The following is a 12,717-nucleotide window of genomic DNA, read 5'->3' on the forward strand; positions in this document are numbered from 1 at the left end:
TTCAGCACCATCTGACCTCTTCACTTCCTACTGGTCAAGTTTCAGCCACGTCTTCCCTCTCTTTCTCAGTCTCTTGCCACTATCACTGTATTTGTATTTATTATGGATCCCCATTAGCTGCTTACGCTTCCTGGGGTCATTCAAAATTAAGACCGTTATACAATTAAAAACTTTACATTCACAACAGATGAACAGGCAGTTAACCCACTGTTCCTAGGCTGTCATTGAAAATAAGAATTTGTTCTTAACTGACTTGCCTAGTTAAATAAAGTTACAATGCTATTTTACAATATTTATTTTAATTTTATCTGGTCAAACACCATTTTTTTCCAAAAAGTTTAAGGGTTGGTAACAGGCAGATTGGTTGGCTAACTGAGCCAATAAAAGGGGCTTTACTGTTCTTAGGTAGCGGAATGACTTTTGCTTCCCTCCAGGCCTGAGGGCACACACTTTCTAGAATGCTTAAATTTAAGATAGTGCAAATAGGAGTGGCAATATTGTCCGCTATTATCCTCAGTAATTTTCCATCCAAGTTGTCAGACCCTGGTGGCTTGTCATTGTTGATGGACAACAATAGTTTTCACCTCTTCCACACTCACTTTACGGAATTCAAATTTACAATGCTTGTCTTTCATCATTTGGTCAAATATAATTGGATGTGTAGTGTCAGCATTTGTTGCTGACATGTCATCCATAAGTTTTCTAATCTTGCCAATGAAAAAATAATTAAAGTAGTTGGCAATATCAGTGGGTTTTGTGATGAATGCGGCATCTTTTTGCCCAAAATTTCATTGAAGGTGCTCTAAACCTTTTTACAATCATTCTTTTATAGTGTAGTTTCTTATTTTTATTCAGTTTAGTCATGATTTCTCAATGTGCAGTACATTTGCCAATCACTTACAGCCAGACTTATTTTCCATCCCTCTCAACCATATTCATACCAATCTATGGACCTCAGCTATCATAGTTGTTGTATCAACTTCAAGACTGAATGGCATTAATGAAGCCTGTGTGTAACCGGTGTAAAATGGCTAGCTAGTTAGTGGGGTGTGCGCAATTAGTGTTTCAATCGGTGACGTCACTCGCTCTGAGACCTTGAAATAGTTGTTCCCCTTGCTCTGCAAAAGCCACAGATTTTTAGGAGCGATGGGTAACGATGCTTCAATGGTGGCTGTTGTCGATGTGTGCAGAGGGTCCCTGGTTCGAGCCCAGGTAGGGGCAAGGAGAGGAATGGAAGCTATACTGTTACATATGGATAGAGTACAATATAGTAACTTTATTGTGCCAAGGATGCAAGTCTTATATACACATGTACTGTAGTTATTACCATGCATAAGATTCCCACATTGTAGCCTGTACATTGACTATATTCACTGATCATGTACTCTTCCTTGGCAAATAAAGTTGCGGTTCATATTTGAATCTCTGAGACATTATTTTTCAGTCATATCAAACTCAATTATTTGAATGATGCTGTGTCTGCATGTGTAACTGATGTGAAATGTCTAGCTAGTTAGCGGTGGTGCGCGCTAATAGCGTTTCAATCGGTAACGTCACTTGCTCTGAGGCCTTGAAATAGTGGTTCCCCTTGCTCTGCAAGGGCCGTGGCTTTTGTGGAGCGATGGGTAACGATGCTTCGTGGGTGACTGTTGTCTGTGTGCAGAGGGTCCCTGGTTCGCGTCCAGGTATGGGCGAGGGGACGGACGTAAAGTTATACTGTTACACTGATGCTGTTGACCCGGATCACTGGTTGCTGCGGAAAAGGAGGAGGTCAAAAGGGAGGTGAGTGTAACCGATGTGAAATGGCTAGCTAGTTAGCGGTGGTGCGCGCTAATAGCGTTTCAATCGGTGACGTCACTTGCTCTGAGACCTTGAAGTAGTGGTTCCCCTTGCTCTGCAAGGGCCGCGGCTTTTGTGGAGTGATGGGTAACGATGCTTTGTGGGTGTCAGTTGTTGATGTGTGCAGAGGGTCCCTGGTTCAAGCCCAGGTTGGGGTGAGGGGAGGGACGGAAGCTGTACTGTTACACATGTATGTATTAAATTATACACTTAAACAGTGTTTACTGCTCCTGGGACATCAATGATTACACATTGTAGCTATGCAATAGACTAGAAACATGATTGATTTGTAATTCATATATACAGAAAAAAAGTATGCTAACTCCCTTCATCTGCATTAATCTGAGGACACAGGATAGTATTTCAATTAGATACTTAATTTCAACCAGTGGAGAATGTGAAACGCTTTATTGAAATAAGTTCATTATTCAGGTGTTATAAATACATAAATGCATTATAATTATGATAATTGTAACATTATAAATACAAGTGTACAAGTGTACTTCGATGCACATATGGTGTGCATTATAAAATTAGGTGGGGGGTAAGAACAACTGCAGACAGCATATGATTCATGAATTACAGTGCTACCCTAATATTCTCTCAGTTCATCACAATTGTGGTGTCTCCTAACCAGCCTTGGGCCCCCAGTTGGCCCGAAGGATATCTTAAGAGCGGGTGAGGTGGCGATGATGGGACTGGCTTTCTCTCTCACATCAAAACATACCTGCAGACGAGAGCGCATTATTAAGCCTTATTTAAAATGTATTCTAACCTGGCCGGTCACCTTAAAATTTCAACATCCGCTGAAATGGCAGAGCGCGAAATTCAAAAATATTTTTGGGAAATTAACTTTCATACATTCACAAGTGCAATACACCAAATTAAGATTTAACTTCTTGTTAATCTAGCCATCGTGTCTGATTTCAAACAGGCTTTACAGTGAAAGCACACCATACGATTATGTTAGGTCAGCGAAAAACATACAGCCATTTTTCAGCCAAAGAGAGGAGTCACAAAAAGCAGAAATGGAGAAAATGAATCACTAACCTTTTGATGATCTTCATCGGATGGCACTCATAGGACTTCATGTTACACAATATATGTATGTTTTGTTCGATAAAGTTCATATTTATATCCAAAAATCTCAGTTTACATTGGCGCGTTATGTTCAGTAATGTTGTGTCTCGAAAACATCCGCCGAATTTGCTGAGAGCCACATCAATTTAAAGATATTGTTGTGCATAGAATTAAAGATATACTTCTCCTTAATGCAACCGCTGTGTCAGATTTCAAAAAACCTTCCATGCAATAATCTGAGTACAGCGCTAAGCCACAAAAACAAGCCACACAGATACCCGCCATGTTGTGGATCAGTAAAAGTCAGAAATGGCATTATAAATATTCACTTACCTTTGATCTTCATCAGAATGCACTCCCAGGAATCCCAGTTCCACAATAAATGTTTGTTTTGTTCGATAAAGTTCATCTTTATGTCCAAATAGCTCCTTTTTGTTAGCTCGTTTAGTTCACCAATCGAAATTCACAAGGCGAGGGCAGGTCCAGACGAAAAGTCAAAACAGTTGTATTACAGTTCGTAGAAACATGTCAAACGATGTATTGAATCAATCTTTAGAATGTTTTTATCATAAATCTTCAATAATATTCCAACCAGACAATTCCTTTGTCTTTTAGAAATGAAAAGGAACGCAGCTTGCTCGGCCACGCGCGTGACTTAGCTCAAGGCATTCGGTTCAAACCGCTCTTATTCACTCCCCCTTCATAGTAGAAACCTCAAACAAGGTTCAAAAGACTTGACATCTAGTTGAAGCTTTAGGAAGTGCAATATGACCCCATTTACACTGTATATTCGAAAGGCAATGACTTGAAAAACTACAAACCTCAAAATTCAGCTGTTCTGGATTTTTCTCAGGTTTTTGACTGCCATATGAGTTCTGTTATACTCAGACATCATTCAAACAGTTTTAGAAACTTCAGAGTGTTTTCAAATCTACTAATATTATGCATATATTAGTTTCTGGGCCTGAGTAGCAGGCAGATTACTCTGGGCACACTTTTCATCCGAACGTGAAAATACTGCCCCCTATCCCAAACAGGTTAAATCAGGAGGTGAAATGCAAAACTGACATTGTGTCATTAACTCTGGGACTACTACATCTCTTGTCTGTATTTCAATTTAAAGCATATCTTTAATAATACTTCCTGTTGACCCAACCAAGTGACATCTCACCTATGATCCTGCTGTGCCCTCTGTGTCAGCCAGTTCAGATGCAGGAGGGGTTCACAAAAACAGCTGATATAACTTAGAGAGAAGGGGGAGAGGGATGAAGTGAAGAAGAGATACTGTTATTGTGTGTGTGGTCTCACCTGGTGTCCACACTACTAAGTGGCTACAGAGTACTTTATGCTGAAAAACAGACACATGAGGACAAACAATAGAAGATAATGTCAATAGAAGATGCTGTATGTGATGCAGACACCTATCGGAGTGTATCTGAAACATTTAAGTATAGAGGGCTATGTATCTCACCACTTGGTCATTGCAAGGCTAACCCCCAGGGAAATCATGACTTGGCAGCAACAGATGTAACCATGTATTGCTACCACTGTATCATCAAATGTATTATCTAAGTGAGTTTTAGAGATTATCAGAATACGAACGTCATCTGTTACTAGCAAATTATTGATTTCATTAACCTTGTTTCTTAAAGCTAAATATGTTAACGTGGGCTATATTTAGCACTTTTATGGGATGCTTGATTGTTTTTATTGATTTACTGTGAAGTTTAGCAGAGGTAGACATACTTATTTTCCACCATAATTTGCAAATAAATTCATAAAAAAATCCTACAATGTGATTTTTCTGGATTTTATTCCCCCTCATTTTGTCTGTCATAGTTGAAGTGTACCTATGATGAAAATTACAGGCCTCATCTTTTTAAGTGGGAGAACTTGCACAATTGGTGGCTGACTAAATACTTTTTTTGCCCCACTGTAAGCTTTGTTTCCAGGTGTCAATAAAAGTTGACACCCACAGAGCTCCAATAGCCTCATAGCCAGTTATGGAGGGCTAAATGTCTGCTGAAGCATGGGTTGTTTGTTGGTGTCAAGTTGTGACCAAATCAGTTCTTTAAAATCCATCTTCAGCTGTTCTGAGCTGCCCTTCATAATGTAATTAAAACCCACATTAATTATGATAGACTCAATTTCCTGATGCTGGTTTAAAATGTTTGGGAGCTGCTGATTGATGCACAGGACAGCAGCAAGTTTTTTGCTCCAGGGACTGAGACATTTCTCACCAGTGAAGATGGATTCCCTTCAACTGCCGGAGAAGGGAATGGCAAAATCCGGCCATTCCCACCTGTCACAATTCTTTGAGTCTTTCACGGGCCCACGAGAAGCAGGATAGCGTATACCCTCTCCTCACGGTGTTAGTTCCAGACCTCCCACAGCAGGCCATGCTCTGTCAGATCCAGAGAGAGGGAAAGAAGCTGAACTCAACAACGAAGCCACTGCTGCAGTCAGTGTAGTTGGAGTCAGCACCGCCGTCACAGACACAAGCAATCCCAGCGATGAAGGTAGATCAGTCACCAATGCAGCAAAGTTATTCCTTATGTTAATCTGCTCCAAACCTCTCGCAGTCACTTCCGTCCGCTTAGCATCATGCCGGTACCTTTGATTTCCACGACTTGTGACATGGGACCATCACTGATTGGAAAACTTTTCTTGCTGTTCTCCATCTACTTCACTACAGGATGGAGAAGAAGAAGCAGATGGAGACGATTTCCTTGGCAGGCAAGTTCAAGGTAGCACAGGCCATTCGGATAGGGATAGATGACGAGGCTGGGAAACATCCATCAGGCCCGAGCAGCATCCAGCCATATGAGTTAAGAGTTACAATTTGCGTTTTCCCCACAAATTCACGCAGAATTGAGCTTTGTTTGCTAAGCATAGCCGCCTCATTCCTGTAATCTTCCTCTAGCAAACAATTGCTCTATTGGAACTCCGAATTGTCAAAATTGTCCCGGACAAGAGCATAATAAACTGTTTCTACAGCCCTGGAAACGTTCTTTAGTAATTCCAGGCAAAGCGGGCTCCATTGCAGCCTAGCTACTGTAGCTAGCTAGTTGGTAGCAGGTGTTGACACAGGTATCTGAGTTATTGAGTTCTGAAGTTTTCGGCGTAGAGTCGGTGTCCTCCGACAGCAACTGGTGGGGATACACAAGAAACACAATGAGGGGCTATACTGATCAGAATTTGGGATCACACTTACTCACACACTGGAAATAAGCACGTTCCTTTAGCTTGTGCTATTGCGAACATTGTACGAGTTCCCTTCGGTAGGCTAGCTCACTGTTTGGGGGCGGAGTGTGTCATCAACAGGTGTTGATGTATTTCTTTGCCATTTAGATTGTTCATAAGCTAGGTTCTTTTTCAATCTTTTTGAGTTTCAACTGCTAGTGAAGAGAAGACAATGCTGCTATTAGTTTGTCTCTCTCCCCTTCCGGACAATGTAATCAAATCATAAGTGATTTAGACATGGGTAATGGTCAGCAGTTGGCACTTGGTGTAACAAGCGATTTAAGCACATTCCAAAATTTCACATTATGGTCAACATGTCCCTAACCCTGTTCTGGCTTATGTGGGCAGAGAGACAGTTGGTCAGGCAGGATTAGACATTTAATCTCTACTAAATCTGTTTTGGATAGTGTCGTCCCCCCCTACATATTTTGTCCAGTGGTATCTGGACCCATAAATCCCATAAAGTGGTGTTTATAATTGGGCTGAATCATATTGGTGAAAGCAGCCCATTAACATTATCCATCCTAATCTACCAACTCAGGAAGTCCTGCAGTATAAACCAGCATTGTTTAATTCAGGCAATGCAAATAGTCTGGGTAGCCATTTGATTAGCTGTTTGGGAGTCTTATGGCTTGGGGATAGAAGCTGTTTAGAAGCCTCTTGGACCTAGACTTGATGCTCCGGTAGCGCTTGCTGTGTGGTAGCAGAGAGATCAGTCTATGACTAGGGTGGCTGGAGTCTTTGACAATTTTCAGGGCCTTCCTCTGACACCGCCTTGTATAGAGGTCCTGAATGGCAGGAAGCTTGGCCCCGGTGATGTACTGGGCCGTACGCACTACCCTCTGTAGTGCCTTGCGGTCGGAGGCCGAGCAGTTGCAACCCGTCAGGATGCTCTCGATGGTGCAGTTGTAAAACATTTTGAGGATCTGAGGACCCATGCCAAATCTTTTCAGTCTCCTGAGGGGAAAAAACACATTCCTATGGTTTATAGGGTTTTAAAGAACACTATGTGAAAGCAATATTTTTTTGAACAAATGTTGCATTTTTCCCCGTTATAACTAGCTTGATAGCAATGTGAAAACTGTTGTGTAAATCTGTTGCAGCTCAAGTCAACTCCAAAACCCACAATGCAATGGTCTCTGACTGATTAGTAGCTACACACAATAATACCAAAGTAAGCATGTGAAGTAGCTAGCTAGCTGTAAAATAACCTAAACAAACTGCACTATTAATTTAGGAGTCTACAATCTCACCATGTTGAACCTGCCTGCAATTCGTCTGTGTTCAAAGTGCAAATGTTACCATGGCAACAACATCCCTTTTCCACAGACACACAGGGCGCATTGTACTTGATTGTACTTGAAGGAAAAACTGAGTTGAATAATTTGGTACACTGTTTAGATTGAGCGCATCTGAGGGCAATATATGCTTCGTCATGACGATATAAATGGATTGGATGTGTTCTAGACAAGTATGCTCATTCGCTGATTAGGTGATCTGGAGTGCAGGTAATTGTTTTAGGGGATAACACTATCACATTATCTTCATTGTTCAAATCAAATTTTATTGGTCACATACACATGGTTAGCAGATGAAGTGAAATGCTTGTTCAGGACCTTATACAGTGCCTTCGGAAAGTATTCAGACCCCTTCAATTTTTTTTGCAAATATATTAAAATAAAAAACAGATTCCTTATTTACAGAAATATTCAGACCCTTTGCTATGAGACTTGAAATTGAGCTCTGGTGCATCCTGTTTCCATTGATCATCCTTGATGTTTCTACAACTTGACTGGAGTCCAACTGTGATAAATTCAATTGATTGGACATGATTTGGAAAGGCACACACTTGTCTATATAAGGTCCCACAGTTGACAGTGCATGTCAGAGCAAAAATCAAGCCATGAGGTCAAAAGAGTTGTCCGTAGAGCTCCGAAAGAGGATTGGGTCGGCACAGATCAGGGGAAGGGTACCAAAACATTTCTGCAGCATTGAAAGTCCCCAAGAACACTGTGGCCTCGATCATTCTTAAGTGGAAGAAGTTTGTAACCACTAAGACTCTTCCTAGAGATGGCTTCCCGGCCAAATTGAGCAATCGGGGAAGAAGGGCCTTGGTCAGGGAGTTTACCAAGAATGGTCAGTCTATCAGAGTTCCTCTGTAGAGATGGGTAATATTTCAAAAGGACAACCATCTCTGCAACACCACACCAATCAGGCCTTTATGGTAGAGTGGCCAGACAGAAGCCACTCCTCTGTAAAAGGCACATGACAGCCCACTTGGAGTTTGCCAGAAGGCACCTAAAGACTCTCAGAACATGAGAAACAAGATTCTCTGGTCTAATGAAACCAAGATTGAACTCTTTGGAGGAAACAAATTTAATTGCGTAACAATGTTAAAATAGTCAAGGGGTCTGAAATAGTTTCCGAAGGCACTGTAGGTATAAGTTCCAACACGTTTTCCTGATTTCACAGACTGACCACTTAGAAGTTCAATCGTGGTGAAAAGATATATATATTTTACTCACTGATAGAACATCGGATTTCACCAAATTAACAGGAGGTGTATGATTTTTATTTACGGGAATGGATTATCATGTCAAGGGCCATATGTTGTGTCTCCTTGGTGATGCGGGTGTATTCTTGGAACACACACACTCTTAGCTGTGCTCTCTGACGGCCTGCTTCCTGATTGCCCTGCTGTCTTGGGATTAGGCCTCAAAGCTCTGCTTTTAGACACACGCCACCTCACCTCCCCACTGTCCCAACTCCGGCCATACGGCCCACACCAGGATTTACTGTCAGTCTGCAGTAAGCCACCAAGAAGCAAAGGTGCCACAGGCTTCTTTTTCTATAAGGCCCATGTGCCTCACAAGTTGACCCGATGCATTCGGAAGATAACCATGACTACCTTCGTAAATGTACGCGTTTGTGTTGGACTTTGACGCCCGTCTGCAGCCGAATGGGGAGCAATGTGTAGGAGTAGCAAAGCCTCTCTTTATCCCAGTGGAAGAATGCCCAGTTGATGGTTGTTTTACTTTGATTATAGTGGATTCAAGTTGCGTGTCTCTCGCCAAGCTGCATGGCAGAATGAAACCTGGATGCTGACCTTGCTGAGAAAGTATGGGAATAGGCAGTTCCTTTGCCCCTTTGAGATCTGACCAAATCTTTACCATAAGGTATGTCTTTTTAGACCCCCCCCCCCACACACACACCCTCCCCTTCTGATTTCTTAAGAATTTTGTGTAAATGCCTGCCTGATCCTGTCAAACAAGTTCTGGTATTTGCCAACCATATTCCGCTTGGTTGTGTTGTTGACATGAGATTGTCCTCTGAGAGGTTAATGGTTTCGCAGCATGAGTTTTCAGTTTAAGACGCCTCTCAGCCCTCAGTGATGCTGAACGACCCGTCAAAAACAAAGATCTTTCTTTAATTTAGACGTGCAATCGAGCCCATGTACGCCATCTCGACCTTGGCAAGCTCCCACCACATAAAACCTCCCTTTGTCTCCCCACCACCCTTACTGATTTCAAGTGTTCTCAGTAACATAGCCTGAACGTTGTTGTATCTTATGGCCCTCTCTGACTTTCTGGCTAGTGTGTGTGACCTACTGTAGTGTGTCTTTAAGCCAGAGAGCGTTAAATGTGGCCTGTTTGCCTGTGGCACTTAGTGGATTTTAATGTAGTCCAGACTTACGTATTCGAGAGAGCTATACGTTTTAGCTTGTGTTTTTCTGGTGGCCGATAAGCGATGCATTTGGAACAAGCATCTGTCGGTCAGTGGTTTTCGGTTCCAAAATTGGACAATGTCATTTGGACAGAACATTCTGCATATACTCTGTTGTATAACAAGTCATAATGCTGTTTTCCTGCCATACTGCTTTATGGAGAATGTAGTTTGTACTTTTTACCTTTCACAGAGTGTGCTTGGCCCCGAGGCAGAATCTCCCACGGATCATCCTCAAAGGAATATTCCAGGGGGTGAAAGTGGTACGCGGACCCGACTGGGACTGGGGAAACCAAGACGGTGAGTGAGGGAGTGAGCAGAGCAATCCATCCATAACGACCAGGGCCTTTTTTTTTTTACCAGTGTGGCAGTGTTGTTGTTCAATCTGTTTCACTCTGACCCCATAACCTTAGAGACAATGGAATCTTATTACCTACAATGTGAGAGTTTGAACTGGTGTGTTTGTGCTTAGTGCTTCAGGATTTTCCCCCAACCCACAAGTATCTCATTGAGTGTGTTTAACAGATGTTTCTTAAAGAGCTGTGTTCATATGAGCAAGTTTTATTTTCCCTTTCGTACCGTTTCCCCTCTAGTGTAGCGGAATATACAAAGAAGTCACATGAATTCTAATTATAGCATGTGCTGCAACTTCGGACAGGACAAAATGGTCTTTGGGGTTATTTAATGTTTTGGGATGTGGTTTTCAAGAGTCAAGATAATTTGGCTCTTAATGGCAAATCATTAGTGAAGAAACAGATTTGCCATACAAATGGAGATTCTGCAAATAGTTACATCTGTGGGAAGTTTGATTGCCCCTGTTTCTTTCCATTTCAAAACCATTAAATATCATTGCCTTTAGGGATGGAAAAATCTATCATTAGCTCTTTCTATTACCTCATGTGGGGTCAGAACCGGGAATGACATTGTCTTTTCTGTGCTAAAGCACTGGCGAATGAGTCAAAATGTCCTTTTGGTGTCTTTGAAAGTTAACCCCTGGGGTCTAAGTCAGTCATCATCAGTCTTTAATCAGAGTGTGGTAAGTGAATAGGGACATTCTTGGCATGGTCAGCAGAGAGCCTGTCACTTTCCATGAGTCCTATCCTGTTGTTACCTGGCAGGCTGTGTAATCCTTGATTTTGTAATCCTTGATGTAACCTGCATAACCTAAACTATACAATGCCAGGCTCTCGCTTTGTGGTGGAAACTGAACGTAGTATTTGATGACACTTGAAGACTGTCAGTAAGTAGTAAAGTAGAAACGTATCGTGGTGGTTAGTAAATCAATGTATTTTATTGTACTTTCTCTTGTGTTTGGTTACTGTAGTCTGAGAATGTGAGTGGTGCTAGCCCCAGCCTGTACTTGTGCATTGTTTTGTGTTCTGTTTATTATAATTTTTTGCACTTCATACCAGAATCAAAGGGATGATTGGCCAAACCTTGTTGAAAGATGTTCACTGTCTGTTCAGATTACAGTGCCTTCAGAAAGTATTCATACACCTTGAAAATGTGTTTTTGAAATGTTAGGAAATGTATAGACCCATTAAATACACAAATATCTCATTTTCATAAGTATTCACCCCTGAGTTTATACTTTGTAAATTCACCTTTGGCAGTGATTAAAAAAGAGAGTCTTTGTGGGTAAGTCTCTAAGCGCTTTTCACACGAGAATTGTGCAACAGTTTACCATTTATTGTTTTCAAAATTCTTCAAGCTCTGTCAAATTGCTTGTTGATCGTTGCTAGATGAAGATTTCAAGTATATTTTAAGGTTTCACGGTCTTCTTGGTAAGCAACTCCAGTGTAGATTTGGCCTTGTGTTTTAAGTAATTGTCTTGCTGAAAGGTGAATTAATCTCCCAGTGTCTGGTGAAAAGCAGACTGATTTTACATGTGCTCCATTAGGTTTATTTTTTTTACCTGAAAAACTCCCCTGTCTTTAATGATTACAAGCATACCCTTAACATAATGCAGTCTCCCCTATGCTTGAAAAGCATCCAGAGCACCAATTTGGAGTCACGATCCCCACTTGTTGTTTCTTGTTTTCAGTATGTGATGTGTTGAATTAGCTAAGTCTAGAATTGACAAGATTCCTTTAGCAGAGTATGGTCTGTGTGCTGTGTGTTCCCAGAAATGGGTTGAACATTTGGCTGTGAAACATTGATGGGCACCATTTCCTGTTTAAAAATGGTGTCTTTTGAAGTGGCCTGTGCACGGAATCGAACTACACAAAATAAAATGATTGTGTTTCATATATTCACCCTAACTATTTCTCTTCTCATCATTCCACATTTTTCCCCAATAAGCCTATTTTTTTAAATCTTGCTCTCTTCACTCTTTCTCTCCTCCCACAATTCTACACCATGTGTGCGTGTGCAGGAGGAGAGGGTAAGGTTGGGAAGGTGGTGGACATCCGTGGCTGGGACACAGAGTCAGGTCGCAGTGTGGCCAGTGTCACCTGGTCCAATGGTACCACCAATGTCTACCGAATGGGTCACAAGGGCAAGGTAGACCTCAAATACGTGTCTGACGTCCAGGGAGGCTTCTACTACAAAGACCACCTACCAAAGCTCGGTATGAAACTAGGGGGGGTGTAGACATGCTTGTTTTTGTCATTCTAGAAAATAGTGTATGTATCCTATAGATCAAGGGTGTCAAACTCATTTTGCCCCACGGGCTACATTCGGTCTTCCTGAGGTCAGAAGGCCGTACTTAACGAGGAAATAATACATTTTGTCAAAATTTGCAAAAAAATTGTCTTATCCATCGCTATTGGAATTTTGAATACTCTTGACTTTCTAGCTTTCATTTTGATGACTGTTAGCAAGCTGGACAGA

At 41.6% G+C, this 12,717-nt stretch overlaps 1 protein-coding gene across 5 annotated transcripts in view; it reads left to right on the plus strand.

Moving 5' to 3' along the window:
• LOC109908073 (E3 ubiquitin-protein ligase MIB2) overlaps positions 1–12,717 on the plus strand; it is a 76,180-nt gene that overhangs the window by 37,681 nt on the left and 25,782 nt on the right. For 3 of the 5 annotated variants that reach the window (XM_031794334.1, XM_031794335.1, XM_020506505.2), the window contains exons 4-5: positions 10,079–10,185; positions 12,260–12,454. In XM_031794334.1, coding sequence (XP_031650194.1) covers positions 10,079–10,185; positions 12,260–12,454 — 302 coding nt within the window. Of the gene's footprint in view, positions 1–8,981; positions 9,339–10,078; positions 10,186–12,259; positions 12,455–12,717 lie in introns of those variants that run through there. The other 2 variants (XM_031794336.1, XM_020506506.2) reach the window with 2 other exon arrangements.

This window comes from Oncorhynchus kisutch, linkage group LG17 (genome assembly GCF_002021735.2).
Source record: "Oncorhynchus kisutch isolate 150728-3 linkage group LG17, Okis_V2, whole genome shotgun sequence".
NCBI lineage: Eukaryota > Metazoa > Chordata > Actinopteri > Salmoniformes > Salmonidae > Oncorhynchus > Oncorhynchus kisutch.